Source organism: Bos indicus, chromosome 18 (genome assembly GCF_029378745.1).
Source record: "Bos indicus isolate NIAB-ARS_2022 breed Sahiwal x Tharparkar chromosome 18, NIAB-ARS_B.indTharparkar_mat_pri_1.0, whole genome shotgun sequence".
In the NCBI taxonomy this organism is placed as follows: domain Eukaryota; kingdom Metazoa; phylum Chordata; class Mammalia; order Artiodactyla; family Bovidae; genus Bos; species Bos indicus.
The window spans coordinates 54,101,067-54,121,540 of record NC_091777.1 but is presented as its reverse complement, the minus strand read 5'-3'; the positions used below and the strand labels follow the sequence as shown (position 1 = coordinate 54,121,540).

The 20,474-nt window shown below is 51.6% G+C and overlaps 1 protein-coding gene across 3 annotated transcripts in view; it reads right to left on the bottom strand.

Annotated features, from left to right (window-relative positions):
• Positions 1-20,147, bottom strand: part of HIF3A (hypoxia inducible factor 3 subunit alpha) — a 31,584-nt gene extending 11,437 nt beyond the window's left edge. For 2 of the 3 annotated variants that reach the window (XM_019979433.2, XM_019979436.2), the window contains exons 1-8: positions 13,719-13,992; positions 12,150-12,295; positions 10,085-10,169; positions 9,508-9,620; positions 8,803-9,011; positions 7,125-7,231; positions 6,809-6,956; positions 883-1,001 (exon numbers count right to left, since the gene is read on the bottom strand). In XM_019979433.2, coding sequence (XP_019834992.2) covers positions 883-1,001; positions 6,809-6,956; positions 7,125-7,231; positions 8,803-9,011; positions 9,508-9,620; positions 10,085-10,169; positions 12,150-12,295; positions 13,719-13,992 — 1,201 coding nt within the window. Of the gene's footprint in view, positions 1-882; positions 1,002-6,808; positions 6,957-7,124; positions 7,232-8,802; positions 9,012-9,507; positions 9,621-10,084; positions 10,170-12,149; positions 12,296-13,718; positions 13,993-20,084 lie in introns of those variants that run through there. The other variant, XM_019979434.2, reaches the window with a different exon arrangement.
• Between the last annotated feature and the right edge of the window lie 327 nt (positions 20,148-20,474).

Here is a 20,474-nt window from a genome sequence, read left to right as displayed (position 1 = left end):
GGAGAAGATATGCTGGGCCCGGTGCCATCCCTTCAGTGGCCCTGAAGGGTCCTAGGGGAGGGGCCCACACGGAGCTGGGGCACACAGTAGATAGGAACAGTAGCAACTGCCCAGCGGTGGGGACGTGTTTTAATATTTCAGATTGACACAGCTGGACGGGGGCACAAAACTAACCTGATTCTCCAGTAGCACAGAACAGCCTTTGGCCATCTGGCTCTGGTGGAGGGAGGGTGAGTGGGCATGTTGGGGGAGGAACCTGGCCTAAGACCCTCAGGGAGGTTCTAAGGACCCTGGAGGTCAAGATGTGGTCCCGAGCCAGTTCTAAGTCAGAAACGGAAAGGATGTGGGTGACCTCATACCACACCCAGGAGCATGGGTTGCTAGCAACCCTTTGCAGATGGTGAAGCCCTAAAGAACAGGCAGGGAGGGAAACTCATTTATCCAGGATTGGAGGGGGAGGGCCATTAACCAGGAGAGAAGGAAGAGGTAAAAAGAAGCCAGATGTGGAAGGGTCTAGACTATTGGAAGCCAATGTATAGTGAAGTGGGAGCAGGGAACAAATTGAAAGTGGGGACAGTTGGGAATCACAGCAGGATTCAGAGCACAGGACAACAAGACTGAAGCAATACAGAAGAGGGAGGGCAGAAGAGAGAAGAGCATTCTGGGCAAAGGAAGCTGCACGTACAAAGGCCCTGAGGCAGGAAAGAGTCTATTATGTTCCCAGAGCGCTAAGGAAGCTGGTGTGGATAAGAGAGTGAGTGAGAAGGGGAAGGAGGCAGGAGGCAGGTCACACGGGGCCAAGTGGGTCAGATAAAGGGACTTGGGCTTTCTCCAGAGCGTCCTGGGGACACAACCCCACCCAGCTCCAGCCCAGCCCCATACCAAGTCTGTCCCCAGGATTAGGGGCATCCTTCTGAGAGGGGCTGCCCCGCTGAACGTGTCTGCGAGAGTGTCGCTCCGTTTGCTCCAGGGACAGCACCACTTCGGTCTCTTCCACTCGGCTGGGGTACAGGGCAGAAAGGGGAGTGGGAGTCAGGGAGGGTGCCTGGCCCCACCCCTAGGCAGTCCCTTCCTAGTGATGTCCTGTTACAGGAGGCCATCTCGTCCAGGGGTGGGAGGGCATTGTACAGAAAATAATTTGCCATGCTGACTTGTTTTAAAGATTTAAATTTTGTTGACTGCTTTTTTTATTATATTAAGAATAGCATTGAAAAGAAAGTTAAGGATGTCTTCCCAAATTCCCCCTGTGGAAGGAAAGGCAGGAAAAAAAGAGTTGGCATTTAGCACAGCCTGGGAAGAGAGAGAAGAGAGACTGGGGCCATGAGGGGCAGAGAACAGGGAGACTGAAAGGCATGAGAACTAAATATTCTCTTTATAGACATTTACTTATAAACGCATTCTTATAAATGTATTGATAAAGACTATATATGTACCATATTCTTATGTTACCAAATATGAAGAATTTATAGGGATATATTTTTATGAATAAGATTTTATTTAGGAAGCTTCTATTCATAGACATTTGCCACATTCAAAGGAACGAATTTATAAATATATGCTTCTGTCCCTTGTGTCTTCCTGCCGCCCCCTCCCTCCCCAGTCTCTAGCTGCAGAAGCAATCCAAATGTTCCCTCTGCAAACTGGCTTCTGGATAATGGGGCCTGGGGTGGAGGACCAGACCCTCATTTGGATCTCATTTGCATAACACTCTCCAGGATGAAGTGTGGGTGGTCCTTCCACCAGCTCTCCCAGAAGCTAGGACCCTGCCCCATCCTCACCCACCCCTTCTGGGCTGGAAACATCCCAACTGAGGCTGGATCCAAAGCTGCCCCACCCCTCTAGAAAAACAGAGGCTCATACAGTCACGTGTACATGCACTCCGTACTCACAGGCACAAACGGGAACCCTCATGTACCCCCAGGTGTATTCCTGGTCAGGTGGGCACACAAACTCTCTACAATGGGGCTAACACATGTGCCTACATGCCACATGGAATGCACATATTCATTCCTTCCAGACCTTTCCTTGTTTGTGCTCAGTCGCTCAGTCATGTCCAACTCTTTGTGATCCCATGGGCTGGAGCCCACCAGGTTCCTCTGTCCATGGGATTTCCCAGGCAAGAATACTGGAGTGGGTTGCCATTTCCTACTCCAGGGGCTCTTTCCAATCCAGGGACTGGACCCATGTCTCTTATACCTCTTGCATTGGCAGGTGGATTCTCTACCACTGTGCCACCTCAGAAGCCCTTTCCTAGACAACCAGAAATACTTAGTGGTTAAGAGCAAGGGCTCTGCAGCCAGCAGCCTGGGATTCAGATTCCAACTCTGCCACGTACAAGCTGTGTGACCTTGAGCCTATGGCTGAACCTCTTTGGGTCTCATTTTCCTCTTCTGTAAAGTGGGGATAATAATAGTACCTCCTCCCCAGGTTGTTATGAGTCCTAAATAAGTTGGTATATGTCAAATGCATAGAACTGTGGCACAGGATGAGCTCTATATATTTGCCATCATTGTTTACTGAGCAATTACTATGTGCCAGGCACTGGAGTTTCAACAGTGAACAAGACAGACAAGACTTCCAGCTCTCATGGTGGGAAATGCTAATAGGAAAAGACAGACCTTAAGTAAAAGACATTATTTGTTGGTAAATGTATCTACGTTGTTGTTGTTGTTTGGTTGCTAAGTCACGTCTGACTCTTGGTGACCCCATGGACTGACTGTAGCTTGCTAGCCTCCTCTGTCCATAGGATTTCCAGGCAAGAATACTGGAGAAGGTTGCCATTTCCTTCTCCAGGGGATTTTCCCGATCCAGGGATTAAACCTGCATGTCCTGCATTGGCAAGCGGATTCTTTACCACTGAGTCACCAGGGAAGCCCTATCTATGTAATTACAAAATGTATTATGCACCTTTCCAGTAAACAAAGCACTTGAAACATGGCTGGTTGGAACTGAGATGTATCGTCGTGTAAACGGCTTCCCCAGTGGCTCAGCGGTAAAGAATCTGCATGCAATGCAATCCTTGGGTTGGGAAGATTCCCTGGATAAGGAAATGGCAACCCACTCCAGTCTTCTTGCCTGGAGAATGCCATGGACAGAAGAACCTGGCAGGCTACAGTCCATGGGATGGCAAAGAGTCGGACATGACTGAAGTGACTGAGCATGCAGAGCAGGTCAGTGTAAAACACACCCCAGTGTAAAACACACCTGATGGTCTAGCGGCTAGGAATCCATATTCCCAATGCAGGGAGCCTGAGTTCAATCCCTGGTAAGGGGACTAGATCCCACATACTGCAACTAAAGATCCCACATGCCCCAGCGAAGATCAAAGAGCTCTCATGCCACCTGGGAGCAGCCAAATAAATAAATAAAATACTAAAAATAATAAAATAGAATACACACTAGATTGAAAAATTGAGTATGAAAAAAAGAATCTAAAAGTCTCAATAATTTTTAGGGGACTTCCCTGATAGGCCAGTGGTTAAGACTCCAAGCTTCCAGAGCTTTTGCTGCAGGGGGCTCGGGTTTGATCCCTGATGCAAGAACTAAGATCCCACATCCCATTCAGCATGGCCAAGAAATCTTTACAACTTCTTAAATAATAATTTTTAATATCAGTTACATGTTGAAATGATATTTTTGTATGCATTAGAATATGTACACATGTACCTGTAACATAATGTGCAATAATTTAATAGTCTATTATTAATTACATTAATCCATATAGTCAAAGCTATGGTTTTTCCAGTCATGTATGGATGTGATAGTTGGACCATAAAGAAGGCTAAGTGCCAAAGAACTGATGCTTTTGAACTGTGGTGTTGTAGAAGACTGTTGAGTGTCCCTTGGACAGCAAGATCAAACCAGTCAGTCCTAAAGGAAATCAACCCTGAATATTCCTTGGAAGGACTGATGCTGAAGCTGAAGCTCCAATACTTTGGACACCTGATGTGAAGAGCCGACTCACTGGAAAAGACCCTGATGTTGGGAAAGACTGAGGACAAAAGGAGAAGGGTCCTCCAGACCTGCTTGGGTCAAAACTCAGCTAACTGTGTGACATCGGGCAAAGGACTTCCTCTCTTTGGTCTTCACTTTTCCCTCCTCCAAAATAGGGATGGAGGAACTTCTTGGTGGTCCAGTAGTTAAGAATCTGCTTTCCAATGTAGAGGATACAGGTTCAATCCCTAGTCAGGGAACTAAGATCCCCCATGCCTCAGGGCAACTAAGCCCACACTGCCACAACTAGAGAGCCTGCTTGCAGCAAACGACTGAGCCCACGCGCTCTGGAGCCCATCCGCCACAACTAGAGAGAAACTCACACGCCGAAACGAAGACCCTGCATGTGAACTAAGATCTGATGCAGCCAAAAATAAATAAATGATCTGTTAAAATGGGGATCGAAATAACGGCTATACCTCATGGGCTTCTTGTGAGCACAAAGCCCACGGTGTAGAATGCTGTAAGTGCCCCGTGCAAGTGAGTTTTATTTTTATGGAGCAGGTGCTGCTGGCAATGGAAGGAGGCTCAGGTATGGAAGAGGGGGGATGGAGTATACACAGTGTCAGCACTCAAGCAGGCACAGAGACCCATGCAGCTGCACGCCACTCAATATTCATACTCAATGCTTCTCATCTCACAGTTAACCCCCTTTCAAATCAGAATCTTTGAATAACGTGTAGCCTTGAGAAGAATCAGAGCAAAGGAGAGGGGACCTCACTGTTACTGAGTAATCTCCTATTCATGCTTCATCCATTTTCTGCCAGTAAAACTGAACTCCCCAGGCCTGCTCTTTGCTTAAAGGGTGAAAGATCAAAATTCCAGGGCCTGGCCATCCAAAGGCAAGTCTTCATAATGAATAAAAGGAGCTTCCAGAAGAGATAGGAGGGCAGGTCCCCTCTCCTTTGCTCTGATTCTTCTCAAGGATACAAGTTATTCAAAGATTCTGATTTGAAAGGAGGTTGATGGGAGAGCATTTCGAAGACAACCAGGCTTGTTTTCCTGTGTATGAAGACTTGCATAAATATTCCTGTTACCAACCTCTGTTTTCTAATACAATCTTTTCTTGATCAAAAAGATCCTGGGAGGGACTTCCCTGGTAGTCCAGGGGCTAAGACTCCATGCTCCCCATGCAGGGGGCCCCGGTTTGACCCTGGTCGGGGAACTAGATCCTGCATGCTGCAACTAAGAGTTCATATGCCACAACTAAGATTTGGCTCAGCCAAGTAAACAAAACAAAACAAAAGACCCAAGGAAACTCCTATGGTTTTAGAAATGAATGCCATGTCCTGGGAGACAGACTTCAAAGAAAAGCTGTAATTCTCTGTCTTGGGTGATAATTAGCTGCCCTTGTCACAAGTTGTCATGGTGAAAAACTTCTAAGATGCATGATGGAAGGGGGGAGGAGCCTATGCTTTACCACTGCATGCTCATTAGAATGGTTCCGATGAAGACAGAGGAAATCAACCCTGAATATTCACTGGAAGGATTAATGCTGAAGCTTCAATACTCTGGCCACCTGATGCGAAGAGCTGACTCACTGGAAAAGACCCTGATGTTGGGAAAGATTGAAGGCAAAAGGAGAAGGGGGTGGCAGAAAGTGAGATGGTTAGACAGCATCACCAAATCAATGGACATGAATCCGAGCAAACCCCGGGAAATAGTGAAGGATGGGGGAGCCTGGCTTGCTGCAATCCACATGGTTTCGAAGTGGGACACAGCGACTGAACAACAACAATGAAAACAAAGACGATATAAAATAAAATGCTGGCAAGGACGTGGAGGAACTAGAACCCTCACACAATGCTGATGGGAATACAAAAGGGCACAGCCACCTTAGAGAGCAGTTTGGCAATTTCTTCTGAAGTTAAGCATACACCGACCATACGGCCCATCCATTCCATTCCGAGCTGTTGATCCAACAGGAATGAAAACATGACCTCACAATATCATGGATGAGAATGTTTCCTTTTCTCGTAATCACCCCAAATAGTCAACAGTTCAAATGTCCTCCAACTGAGGAATGCATAAACCGCGGTCCATACATATTCATAGCATAGATTACCTAGCATCAAAAAGGAACTGATGGATACACACCACAACATAAACTTAAAATCTATTAGGCTAAGTGAAAGAAACCAGGCTCAAAGACTACATACTATAGAATTTAGTGTACATGACATTCTAGAAAAGGCAAAATTCTAGGGTCAGAGATTAGATCACTGGTGGACAGAGACCATTAGGGGGTGGGCTGAGGTTCACTATATAAGAATTTTGGGGGGTGATGAAACTACTCTATAGCTTTTTTTTTTTTTTTTTTTGACCTTGCTGTGAAACTTGTGGGACCTTAGTTCCCCAACCAGGTATTGAAACCTGGCCCCAGCAGTGAAAGTCAAGAAAGAAGCCAAGTCCTCACCATTGGGCTGCCAGGAAATTCCCTACTCTATAGCCTGACTGTGGTTGGGGTTACACAATTCTGTGCATTTGTAAAAACTCACAGAACCACATACAAAAAAAGAGTGAATCTTCTCATGTAAATTACATGTCAATTTTTTAAAAGGCCCTACAATTCAGCTGTCTTATTATAACTTGAAAATAGTCTTTTTCATTTAAATTACCAGCACACACTCATATATTTGTGTCTACATGAAGATGCCTGTGTGTGATCAGTCACACGTGTTCTCCATACATGTGCACACTTCCTCTCACATGTGTGCACCGTGCACATGCACACTTGAACATATACACACATACCTGTTCATACATATGCAGACCAGACCCATGCACACAGACATCCCACCTCCTTCCCGCTTACCTGATCAGGAAGTGGACGCAGACGATACTCTCAGATTGGGGACCCCGGCCCCCTGACACCACTGTGGCCTGGGTCTGGGTCCACAGGTAGCCACCACTCCGGGCCAGGAAGCGGTACTGCCCCGTTACTGCCTGGCCCTTGCTCAGCACTGGGGAGGGGCATGGGGAGGGGTTAGGGAAACTGAGGAGAGAAGGCAGTGGGGGCGGGGCATGGGGTATGAAGGGTCAGGGAAGAGAATGTTCCCTGGGGTTTGGGGAGCGCGGAGCTGGTGTTGGCTGGCGCCATGCAGCACCGGAAATGGAACCTGAACACATACACGTATGGATGCTCTGGCCGACTGCATCCGAGTCCAGCGCGTGAATGTACTCGTAGGCAGAACAGCCAATCAGGTCGTCGGGGCTGTAGCCGGCAACCTCCGCGATCCTGAGGTGGGTGCAGTGGAGCCTAGGTCAGTTCAACTGGCTGAGGTGGAGGGTGGGTGAAAGGGAGGAGAGTGGGGACACGGGGCTGAAGCCAGCAAGACAGAGAGACAGGCTTGTAACAGAGACAAAGGGAGAGCAAGGAATAGGAAAAGGAGCGTGGCAGCCTGAATAATGGCCCCTGAAGATGTCTCCGTCCTAATTCCCCGAACCTGTGAACACACTACCTTCTACGGCAAAAGGGATTTTGTAGATGTGATGAAGTTAACGATCTTGAGATGGAGAGATGATCCTGGATCCCCTGGGTGGGCCCAGTGTAATCACGGGAGTCCTTACAAGATGGGGGAGCACACGGTCAGAGTGAGAACAGAAGATGCGATGATGGAGGCGGAGGTGGAAGTGATGTGCTTTGAGGTGGAGCGAGGGACCACGAGCCAAGGGATGTATGGGGCCCCCAGAAGCTTCTATGGCAAGGAAACGGATTCTTCCCTGGAGCCTCTGGAAAGAACACAGTCCTTGATTTTCATTTCGTAAGACTCATCTCAGACGTCACCTCCAGAACTCTGAGATAGAGAATATGCGTTGTTCTGAGCCACTAGGTATGTGGTAACAGGATACAGCAGCCTTAGGAAATTAACAGCTGAGGAGCGTGCGTGCGTGAGGAACGTGCGTGCCTGCGTGCGTGCTCAGGCGCTCCAGTTCTGTCCGACTGTTTGCAACCCTATTGGCTGTAGCCTGCCAGGCTCCTCTGTTCATGGGATTTTTCAGGCAAGAATACTGGAGTGAGTTGCCATGCCCTCCTCCAGGGGATCTTCCTGACCCAAGGATCAAACCCGCAGCCCTGCATTGCAGGTGGATTCTCTACCCACTGAGCCACCTGTAAAGCCCGAATAGGGGAGGAGGGAGAAGGTAAAAATGGGAATAGCAATGAAAAGAAAGACAAAAAAAGAACGTGAAAGAAATAGGAGAGGGGTAGAGAAAGGAAGAAAGAACATCACTAAAAGAAAAATAAGAACGAATAGAAATAAAAAGTAATCATGACAATTATTTTTTAAAAATAGGCACATCTAGGCTACTCTGCACCAGGCAACTCACTGAGTGATCAGAACACCTGTTCTAAGTAGGCTGTGTTCTCACTTCACAGGACAGATGAGGAAAGTGGGGTACAGAGAGGTGAGGTCCTTTGGCCAAGGATGCACAACCAGCATTTAACTCGAACAGTCTGAACTCAGATAAGAAGACCCACATATAGGGAACTTCCTTGGCATGTCCAGAAGTTAAGACTCCGCATTTCCAATGTAGGGGGTCAAGTTCAATCCCTGGTCGAGGAACTAAGATCCCCCATGATCAGAGGCATGGCTAAAAGTTAAAAAAAAAAAAAAAAAAGAGCCACAGACAATTCAAAGACAGGCAGACATATCAAGACAGAGATATGGAGTCAGAGAGCCAGAAACAGACCAGAGAGAGAAACTGGGGGTGGTGGGTAGGAGAGGAGACAGTGAGTGAACTTGGGCAGAAAGGAAGAGCAGGAGCCGGGCTTGGCAGGTGGTGGGTGGGCCCCTGACTCCTGCCCACCTCTCATCACAGTAGGTGAACTTCATGTCCAGGCTGTGGCGGCTGAGGAAGGCCCCTCGGCCCAACGGGGGCTCCAGGCTGCCAGGGTGGGGGATGGCTTCACAGATTAGCACCAGGCATTGCAGAGGGGGCTCCAAGTTGGGACTCCCAGCTGGGGAAGTCTGTGCCGGGGGCTTGTAGACCCTCATGTGTCCAGAACAGTGTAGTACCTGGTGGGGGTAGTTGGGGGCGAGAGGGTGATGTACCTGGGCCTGGGGCTACCCAAGGTGCTGAGAGGTATGTTCCTGTGGGCCCCTCCCCTAGGTAACTGAAAAAAGAAAGCCCTGAGGATTTCAGAGCCCCAGCTCAGAGAGCTCTGAGGACCCCGACCCCATAGAGACCGCAACCTAAGAAGGTTCTGACAGTCTCCAGATTCTAAGACACAGGGAGCTTTGAGGACCCGATTTTCCTACCCCATGGAGACTCCAGACTCAGGACGCTGAGAACTCCCAGTACCAGGCCCACAGAGATCCAGACTAAGGAAGGATACAAGGACTGCCCGATCCCCAACCTCCTAAGTACCCAGAGGATGTCCAAGACCCAACCTGAGAAAGCCCCACTGGATCCTGGGCCCAGGAGATTCCCGGACTCCAACCCGCTGTGGGAACTTAAGGGCTCAGGTCCAGCCCCGGCGGGCCCCTCCCTTCCAGGCCAGGTCCTGCCCACCTTCCAGGTGGCCGCCTTGAGATTGAGGGTGCGCCCACGGCTGCTGAGGGTGCTCTTCATGCGCAAGGAGAAGCACCGCTCCGTGGGGGCCTCCGGCTTCTTTTTGGACAGGCCTGAGGAGGGCCGCAGGGTCGGGGGCAGGGGCAGGGGTAGGGGGAGAAGGGGAAGGGAAGGGGCGGGGGAGGGAGGAGCTGGTCATCGGGTAGCTCAGGACAGGGCCCAGGTCCCTCCAGCACCCCGGTTACTAAACTCTTCCCAGCCTCATCCTCAAAATCTAGACCTGAAACCAGAGAGGGTCTCCCAGGGGTATGTTACGCTCTTTAAGACCCGCCCCCCCCAGAGCGGGGTGAGTCCCTGCATTCCCCCAGGGCAGGGCCACAGCGTCCTTCTTTTCCCATCTTTTTTTCTCAGTGGATAGGGAAGCTTGGCGTGCCGCAGTCCATGGGGTCACAAAGAGTCGGACACGACTGAGCGACGGAACTGAACTGAACTGATTCCAGAGGGGAGAGGATATGCTGAGGGCAGGATGGAGCCTCAGTTTCTGTAATTTAAGGGCAGAGACCTCCAGGGAACTCACTCTGCCGGGGGGTCAGGGCATCTTGAAGCTCCTCTTGGTCACAGGGATGGATAAAATCAAAGATATTGTGTCCGATCAGCTCCAGCTGGGAGGGAGGGAAGCAGAGGGGTGCCTTGGAGGAAAAGCATTTTTACAAGGGCCTCTGACCCATCTCACCCTTCCTATCCTCATCACCCTGCCCCAATTCATGAACCCGGATTATTTTCCTAGTCTCCTTATTCATTCATTCATTCATTCATTTCTTCAGCATGCCAGGCCTTCTTCTAGATGGTGTGGGCACGGAAGTAACTACAAAGACAAAACCCCTAACTCTCAGAGCTTACTGGGTAGTGGGGCACATGCTCAGTCACTTTAGTCATGTCTGACTTTGCGACCCCATGGACTGTAGCCCGCCAGGCTCCTCTGTCCATGGGACTTTCCAGGCAAGAATACAGGAGTGGATTGTCATTTCTTTCTCCTGGGGATCTTCCCAAACCAGGGATCAAACCTGAGTCTCCCAGATTGCAGGTAGGTTCTTCAGCGTCTGAGCCATATAAAACAATATACTAACTGATACAAAGAGAACTAAAGCAGGGTTGTGCTGTGTTGTGCTTGGCCCCTCAGTTGCGTCCAACTCTTTGCAACCCTATGGACTTTAACCCGCCAGGCTCCTCTGTCCGTGGGGATTTTCCAGGCAAGAATCCTGGAGTGGGTGCCATGCCCTCCTCCAGGGGATCTTCCCGACCCAGGGATCGAACCCAGGTCTCCTGCATTGCAGGCAGATTCTTTACCAGCTGAGCTACTAGGGAAGCCCTTATGATGAAATGATGGAACATTATCTTAGAGGTAGTGGTCAGAGCTAAAGCTGAACAGGGGAGTGATGAGATCTTGGAGTTCTGGCTCTGCCATTTCCTAGCTCTGGGACCTTGGAACATTCACCTCTCTGAACTCAAGAGCTCAAACTAACAGAAGTTTGCATCAAGAGTGGGATGGGGACTTTCCTTGTGATCCAGTGATTAAGAATCTGCCTTGCAAGGCATGGGATGTGGGTTCGATCCCTGGTTGGGGAACTAAGATCCCACATGCTGAGGAGTAACTAAGACTGAGAGCCACACCTACTGAGCCAGGAAGGCCACACCCAGAGAGTCCATGTGCCACAACGAAAGATCCCTCATGATGCAACTAAGACCTGACGCAGATAAATAAATTTTCTTTTTTAAAGAGTGGGATAACAAGGCAGGGGAAAGGAATAGATGCCAACTGTGGAGCTCATCTGACATGACTGACGTGACTTAGCAGCAGCAGCAGTGCAGCTCATCTATGTGATATAAGAAAAAAAACAGTAGCCATCTCCTGGGACTGGGTGTAAGATGAGCTGAAACTAGTTCTACTCCCTAAGCCTCTTGGCTCCCCATCCCCGGGCCCCTCATCCTACTCCTCTTCTCCCATTTGGGACCCCACATCCACCATTTTATGGAGTTTCCAGCCTCTAGGTTCACTCTCTCCAATTCTATCTCTGTGCAGTAGCTAGAGGGATCTTTCTAAAATGAAAATCTGATTGCACCTTTCTGACACAATCTCTCCTCTGCTTAAAATCCTTCCATGACTCCCTAGTGCCCTGGAGACAAACCTTCTATTTCAGTCCTAAATTTTGACCTCCAGCCTTTCTGTCACTTTCTCTCCCTGCACTCTGCACCTAACTCGGAGAAATGTCCCCAAAGGTTCTGCTTTTATCTCACATCTGTGTCTTGGCATATTGTTTCCTTGGCCATGTACATTCCTAGCCTTTGGTGGTCCCAACCATTCACCATACCCTTTGACTGGGTAAGTCCTTCAGGTTTTAGCTCAGATGTCTTTTCCAGGAAGCCCTTGATTCCCTCCCAGTCTGGTTCAGGTACCAGCGTCCACCCCAGGCTTGTACAGCCCCTTTAGCTGTCCCACCCCAGCCCTACCCATTCCAAATTTTCCTGTCTGGTGACATATTTGCCTCCCCTTTGCACTGTGGGCCTTGTAAAAGCAGGGCTAAGGTGGTTCTGGTGCCATCCGTATCCCAGCATCGCCTGCACAAAGTAGGAGTCCCTCTTACCTGACTGAGGCCCAGGTGTTTGCTGACATTTTCTGACAGGTAAGCCATGTCTCCCTCGGCGGTGAGCACCATAACAAAGCCCTCCAGGGCCTTCAGGTAGCAGGCATCCAGCGGTTCGCCCCCTGCTCCCACCTGGTTCCACTCCCCTGGTGTCCGGGCCAGGATGGATGGGGTGTGTCCAGTCAGCCGTGAGCCCGCCCTGGCTAGCCTCCCTCTGCTTTCCTTCACTCAGAGGGACTTACAGGTACCCCCAGGTGAGTGGGGCACATCCCAGTGACTTGGAGTCCCAAGGAAGAGGGAAGGACCAAGGAGGACTGGAATTCTAAGAGAACAAGGCCTCCCAGGGGTACAGAATTCTAGGAAGGCAGGGGTCTCCCAGGGGGATAGAACTCTTGTTGTTTAGTCAATAAGTAGTGTCCTATGACTCTTTTGGGACTTTAGTCTGCCAGACTCCTCTGTCCATGGGATTTCCCAGGCAAGAATACTGGAGTGGGCTGCCATTTCCTTCTCCAGGGGATCTTCTAAACCCAGGGATCGAACCTGAGTCTCTGGCATTGCAGGCAGATTCTTTACCACTGAGCCATCTGCGAAGCCCCTAATAGAACCCTGAGGAGGGCAGAATCCTAACGGGATGAAATTCCCAGGGGTCAAAATTCTAAGGGGCCAAGGTATAAGGGGAGTCAGAATTCCAAGGGGGCCAAGCTTGCCAAGGGTTCAGAATTCTTGGGCAGGACCTTCCTGATGGGCAGAATTCTAAAGAAGCAGGGACTCCCAAGCGACAGAATTCTAAGGAGGACAGAATACAAGACAGGAAAGTCTAACGGGCAGAGTCTCCAGAGGATGACTCCACTTTCCCCATAATAAAATCTTTGCAGGGTCCTGGGATTCCAAGGGGTGTGTGTGTGAGAAAGAGAGAGAGAGAAAGCCTCCCGCTGACTTTTAGTTTAACAGGGTGGGAATTCAAGGGGAGAAACAATATAACTAGTGAGTCTAGCTGAGAAGATCTCCCAGGGGACCAAATCCTAAGGGTCCAGGTGCCTTAGGGAGTTTAGTGAAACAGTGAAATGAAAGTGGTAGCCGCTCAGTCCTCTCTGACTCTTCGTGACCGCATGGATTGTAACCCGTCAGGCTCCTCTGTCCATGGAACTCTCCAGGCAAGAATACTGGAGTGGGTAGCCATTCCCTTTTCCAGGGGAATCTTCCGACCCAGGTGTAGAACCGGGTCTCTTGCATTGCAGGCGGATTCTTCAGGTCTGAGCCTTCACTATTTCTTAGAGTTCTAACTCTAAGGAGGCGGAGCTATGCAAGGGAGCATTCCAACGGGCGGGGCCTAACAAATAACAGACTTCGAAGAGGACGGGGATTCCTAGGACTGGATTCCGATTGGCCAGAACTCGAGGGGGCGGGGCCTCTCCGGGGACTTGGATTCCAGAGGGGCGGGGCTCCGCCGGGAAGCCATCTGGGGGCGGGGCCTTGTCGGGACGCGGCTTCCCGGAGGGGTCTCCTCAGGAGGTACCTTTCCGAGGGCGGGGCCTTGCCCAGGTGGGAATTCCCGGGGACGGGGCTCACCTGCGGTGCAGAGGCGGTGCATGCGCAGGTAGCTGATGGTGAGGCGCATGATGGAGGCCTTGTCCAGGTGGGCGCTGACCCCGCGCGCGAAGGGCAGCGTGTGCGCCAGCTGGTACAGCACCTCGGTCTCCTGGCTGCGCCGGCTGCGGGCCGCATCCCGGGACTTCTCCTTGCGCAGCTCCGTGCTCGACCTGCGGGCATGGCCTGCGTTCACTGGAGGCGCTCCGGGAAGGGAAAGAGTTGGATGCGGCAAACACGTGGGGTGCTGCCACATGGGTCTCAGAGAAGTCAGAACCGCGACTGTGCAGGCCTCGCTGTGTGGCCCGGGCGAGTTCCTGGAGCTCTCTGGGTGGTTTATACTATCGAGTCGCTCCTAGCCTCGGGTTTTATTGTCCGTGCGCCAGCCCATGCTGCCCTCCGGTGCCTCACTCCTCTCCAAGGCGTGCCCAGGGCCGCCCTGTCCCCTCCCTGACTTATCTGCTGATTATTCCCCGGGCTTGGGGCGACTGGGTAACAGGGAGGCCTCCTGCTGGGAGGAGGCTGGCAGCGATGGCCAGTAACAAGGGGAGGGAGGGTACAAGAAGATGCCTGCAGCCCCCTCCAGGCCCTCTGCCCTACAACCTCCCTGAACCCCGTCTCCTGCCCTTTTCCCTCCTCGGCTGAGCTGAGTTCTCAGAATCTTGGAGTACAGATCTCAAAGTCCAACGACCCATTTCCCCGGGCCCTGCCAGAGAGACACAGCAAACCATCCCTAGGGTCCTGGGGGGTTCTGTTCAGCCAATGGCTAACCACTTACCCCTGCCCTTTAATCCATTTCAAATGCTTGAATTCTGCGTGTGGGGTTGGAAGTAGAAAGTTATCGTGTTTTTTTGTTTGTTTGTTTGATTGTTTTCAGAAATATCTGCCACGTATCCAGCTTTTACTATTATGTCAGACCCTGTGCCATGTGCGTAAATTAACCCATGTAGCTCAGACATCCCTAGGAGGAAGACAATATCATTATCCCCATTGAACTTATGAAACCCAGGCACAGAGAGGTGCAATGCTTGCCCACAAGGAGTGAAGCTAAGGTTTGAACACTGGTCTGCCTGAATTCTTCAGTTTCCTCTGTTGTATGTACGTGCCGAGTTGCTTCAGTCGTGTCCAACTCTTTGCAATCCTATGGACTGTAGCCCGCCAGGCTCCTCTGTCCATGGGATTCTCCAGGCAAGAATACTGGAGTAGTTTGTCATTTCCTTCTCCACGGGATCTTCCCGACCCAGGGATCAAACCCTCATCTCCTGTTGTATGGCCCTGGATTATCTCCAGGTTTTAGTACTTCTTCCAGTTTCTGCACTGTCTTAAAAGTCAAATTCCAGGTCTCTCTGAATCCAAACTCTATAGTTTTTTGGGGAAAAATGATAGAATATGTTACATATAGTATAGTATATGTGTAATCTTATCTATATTGAGATACTACTATTGATAAAAAACCATAAATTTGTTGTTCCCTTGCTAAGTCATGTCCAACTCTTTGTGACTCCATGGAGTATAGCACACCAGCCTCCTCTGTCCTCCATTATCTCCTGGAGTTTGCTCAGATTCATGTTCACTGAGTTGGTGATGCTATCTAACCATCTCATCCTCTGCTGCCCCCTTCTCCTTTGACCTTCAATTTTTCCCATGATCAAGGTCTTCTCCAGTGAGTTGGCTATAAATGGCAACCCACTCCAGTATCCTTGCCTGGAGAACCCCATGGACAGTACGAAAAACCATAAATAAGCAGCTATAATTTGCTAAGTATTTATGAGTCTGGCATTGCACTAAGTAAGGACTCAGCCTACGTGTACTCATTCAATCCTAAGAAAGCCCTAGGCAGGGACTTCCCTGGTGGTCCAATGGTTAAGAAGCCACCTTCCAAAGCAGGAGACAATGGTTTGATCCCTGGTAGGGGAACTAAAATCCCACATGCTATGGGGCAACTAAGACCGAAGTCAGCCAAATAAATAATTTTTTTTTTTTTTTTTTTTTAAAGAAAGCCTAGGCTCTGAAACCTCCATTTCACAAAGGGGAAACTGAGACTCTGAAAAGGTAAGTCCTTCACCCCAGAGTCATAAAGCCATTAACTGGAAGAGTTGGGATCTGAACTCGGGCAGTGAGATTTCAAAGCCTTCATTCTTCTAATTCCTTCTAATTCTTTTCTTATAAACCAACCCCCTCCTCACCCCCCTCCCCCCCGCTGCCCCCCTATCCTGGGCCGGGCCCCTTCCACAGCCTCCATGGAAGCAAAACCCGAGAAGGGGAAGCTGACCTTCCTAAAAGCCAGAGGCCATTTCTGGGGCATCAACCACACCCCCAAACAGGAGCCCTGCAGCGCCACCCCCAGGCAATGGAGGGAGGCGCGTGGTGCCTCCTGTCTCTCTACAGATGGGAAAAATCTCATGCAAGTGGGAGGGAGGCACAGAAGGGGACAGGCTGGGTGGAGGGGTGGAGGGAGCCAGCAACTGCCCTCATCCCCTCCCTTCTGGCTGGCGGGGGGCAGGGGCCTCCAGTCCTCCTCTGCCCAGAGGACATTCCGTCCTCCTGTCCCGTTCTGTTCCAGCCTTGTTTGTCTTCCTGCCCAGAGGGTGGGGGTGGGCGGGCCTCACTGAGCTGGGGGCCCAGACGGAGGGAACAGGGAATGGGACCGGGATGGGGGTAGGGGTGGGGTTGGCCCCCCCACCTCCCTGGCAGCTGGGCTCTACACTCCTCTCTGTGGCCGACTCCTCCCTTCATAGAAGGAGCTAGCTGGTGGCTGCGGCAGGACCCTCCCTCTGGCTCCCAGCCTGCTCTCCTGATATTCTGACAGCAAGTGTGGGTGGGCCTCTCCTGGTCTCTGGCCTTTCCCTGTATTTATTTACATATTTTTATTTTATTATTATTATTAAAGTTTTTATTGAATTTGTTACAATGTTGCTTCTGTTTTCTTGTTTTGGGGTTTTTCTTTGGCCCTGAGGCATGTGAGGTCATAGCTCCCTGGCCAGGGATGGAACCCCTACCGGCTGCATTGGAAGGCGAAGCCTTAACCACTGAACCACCAAGGAAGTCCCTGGTCTTTCTCTTTAAACAGAGTCAGGGCTAATTCCTCTGGTTCAGCATTCCAGTCTCGACTCCATGACCTATTAGCTGTGTGACTTTGGACAAGTTGCACGGCCTCCCTGTGCCCAAGAACAGCACAAATACTCATGGGGCTGTTGTGAAGACTAAATGAGTTACTGTATGTCAAGGGCTTAGAATTGAGGCTGGCAATTGGTCAATGCTATATAAAGGTTTGACTCTTTGAGACCCCATGGACTGCAGCAGAATTCTCCAGGCAAGAATACTGGAGTAGGTTGCCATGCCCTTCTCCAGGGGATCTTCCCAACCCAGGGATCGAACCCAGGTCTCCTGCATTGCAGGCAGATTCTTTACTGTCTGAGTCACCAGGGAAGCCATAGAATACTGGGGTGGGTAGCCTATCCCCTTCCCCAGGGGATCTTCCCAACCCAGGCATCGAACCTGGGTCTCCAGCATTGCAGGCAACTTTTATTATTCCCTCTTTGTCCACATCAGGGATGGAAGGCTTAGGAGACTCATAGGCTCTGGAGAAACCCTCGGGCTTCAGTGGTAACCCCGTGGTGTGGTGTGTGTGTGCAATCACACATGTGACTTTTACACAATACTTTGAGAAAAAGACTAAATCATAGTGATACTAATAATAATGATAGCACTGGTGTATTGAAAACTCATGAGCTTAGAGACCCCATTAAGTCCCTTCAACAACCCTAAGCACCTGGAAAAGTGATCTCCCTTTTACAGAGTCAGAAACTGAGTCTCCAAGCAATTGCATTATCAGCCCAAGTCACCAAGCTGGTAATCCCAGGGCCCTCCACCAATGCGCAGCTATGCTCAACGCTTCTGTTAATCCAACCACGCGTTTGCTTTTGCCCAGAATCCTGTCTGACTTGAACACAGTTTATTGCCCACCTAAGGTCTGTCCCATCACCACTCATCATCCAGATCTGGTGCAGGAAACGGGAAGTAGAACCCTCATTTTCCAGGCTATGAAACTGAGGCTCAGAGAGCAGCCTGCTGGCATAAAGCCACACAGCCAGGAAGCTGGTGAGCTACGATTTGAACCCTGACTTTGGGGCCTGGGCTTTTAAGTGACATGCCTTGGTGGGCATGCCACCCAAGGGACCCCTGTCCGGCCCCTCCACCGCCCAGTGGACCCCTGTCCTTTCCCCTGCTCCCACCCCTGCTGCCTCCGGATTTCCCCAGCTGGCCCCATGCCCAGCCCTGGTCCATCCCCTTGGCACTCTGCCCAGGTTGAGACGTGCAGCTGGAGCCCTGCCACCCTTCCTCTGTGTTCCAGCAGAGAACAGGGGGTGGAGCCAGACTGGGAGGCCCCAGGGTAAGGCCTGGGATGGGGACTAGGGCCTGGTGCCCCCCCACACACACCAAGAGAGGGAGAAGCCCACTTCTTCCCTGCCCTGAAGAACTTGCCCCTGAGAGCAAAGGCACAGAGAAAGTGGGGACACTGGCCCCACATTCGGGGCTGCTCCTGTGCCTCTCCAGACAATCGACTTGGTATTGGGGGTCTTGCAAAAAGTATAGAAGATTTGGGGGGCCTTAGGCTGAATCCATGCAAGGATCCTCTTGGCACTGCCCTGAGGTGGCCTGAAAAGGCCAGAGGCAGGGTTTGGATTGGAGAAGGGACTTGGGGAAGGGGGTTCGGGGAGTCTCTCTACTCCTGACTCTGCGCATTCCCAAGGACCTGGTAATCAGTGGGGTGCCTGTACCCCAAGTCCTATGTTCTCTGGGAACCCTCTGACCTGGGAGACACCCAGGGCCAAGTGCCCATCGGGGCTTCCCGAGAATCACCCTTGCCTGGGGTGGGATGGCAATTAGCCAGAGCTGGAAGAGGGGGAAGCAGTAAGGGAGTATGGGGGCCCACTCACCATCACCCAGACCCTCTTTGGCCCAAATGCCATCCTAGGGGTGCAGGAGGGGATGGAGCGTGGCCGGGATCCGGGTGCAAGTTATGAGTGGGTGGTGCGCAGGCTCAGATGACACCAAAGGAAAGGGCTGTCCTTAGATGCGGAGAGGGGGAGCGCCCCCAGCTCAGCCAAGAGGGGCCCCCACCCAGTCAGGAGGGGCTGGGCCAGGGCTGGCCCAGAAAGGGTGGGATAGAGTTTCCCTGGCAGGCCCAGAGCCAGAGACTGGAATAGAATTGCAGGGGGGAGTATAGGTGAGGGGGGGAGGGATGTGAAAACATGAGGGTGTAGACAGATCCAATCAGACCTGTGAAGCCAGGGAGGAGGGAAGGGGGTGAGGCTTCCTGGACGCCTCAGATTGGACGGGAGAAATCAAGGGCTTGAGATACTTTCCGGGGTCCCATGAAAACATGGCCAGACAGGACCCCCTGGCTGTGGACCCAGAACACCAGTTCCCTGTGCTGCCCAGCAGATCTGCACCTGTTGGGAAGGGAACACAGAAACCCACTCCGTGCCCAGGATGACCTAGCTGGCCGCTGCGGCAGGGGGCGCACCCATCACAGCTCACACTGAAGCAGGCACAGCACCCTCTCTGGGGTCTTCCCAAATAAGGCTTGGGTGCTGCTTCCCACTGTCACAGGAATTGGGTGGGGTTGGAGGAGTCAGATAAGAGGCTAGACTTTGGGAAGTGGGTCAGGCTGTTTTCCTATTATTAAAGGGATGACCCTACCTTTCACAAGAATACAAGAAAAGCCCTTGGGAAGGGTCCCCCAGGTGGCTTCTGAAAGGTGACCGCCTCTGCCTATTTCTAGGCAACCCAAGGTTTGGGAAACAGTATCAGGGAGGGTCCAGTTATGGAGGTTCTCTCTTGAATCAATAGCTGACTCCCAATTCTAAGGGATTCCCTTTATCTGGGAAGGCTCAATTCGGGGCTGTCCCGTATCTCCTAGGACCCCAGGGGTCTTGTGTCAAAGAACAACCTCAATTCTGGGGGCTCGGAGGCCAGAAAAGTTACTCTGAAGAAGGAAAATGCCTCCCGCAGAATCCCGGGAACTGCTCAAGTGCAACCACCCCAATTCCGTGGGGACCCCGAGTTTCACCCCTAATCAGAAAGGGAAGCGAACCCAGAGCAGCAGGAAATCGGGGATCAAGACCCCAAAGTCGCTCCTGGCTAGAGGGGCGTGGCAGCCTGGACTTGGGGAAATGCCCCCACCCCTGCGATCCCCTAGGGTGGAAAGTGCGGCGGGGATGTGCCTGCAACCGCGCGTCCGAGGGCGTCCTAGGCTTGCACCCGCTCCTTCCCCACCCGGCTCAGGGGTCGCTGGAAGAAGAACCCCCAATTCTCATCACTCCTGCCCGCGAAGCCCAGTACCTTGCGCGCTGTAGTCCCAGCGCCATGACTCTCCAGTCGCAGCTCCGGAGCCCTTCGAGGCCCCTAGCCCCCTCCCCTGCCCCGCGAGCCCCCTCCTCAGCCCCTCCTCCCGCCTCGCGGTTGGCTGTCCCGCGCCCTGCCCGCGGCCCTGATTGGCTGATCGGTCTGTCACTTCCAAGAAAGAGGCGGGACCAGAGACTGAGCCTTAGAACGCCAGGCGTGTGTGTGTGCAGGAGGCGGGTACCGAGGAATACACACACACACCCCGCCACACCCCTTGCCGCGGACTTCTAGGCAGTGTCACCCGCACTGTGCACAGTCGGCGGGCCTCTCCTTCTGGCCCAGTCTACCCCGCCAAGTTCCGACACCGACACTCGTCTGAACCCACCT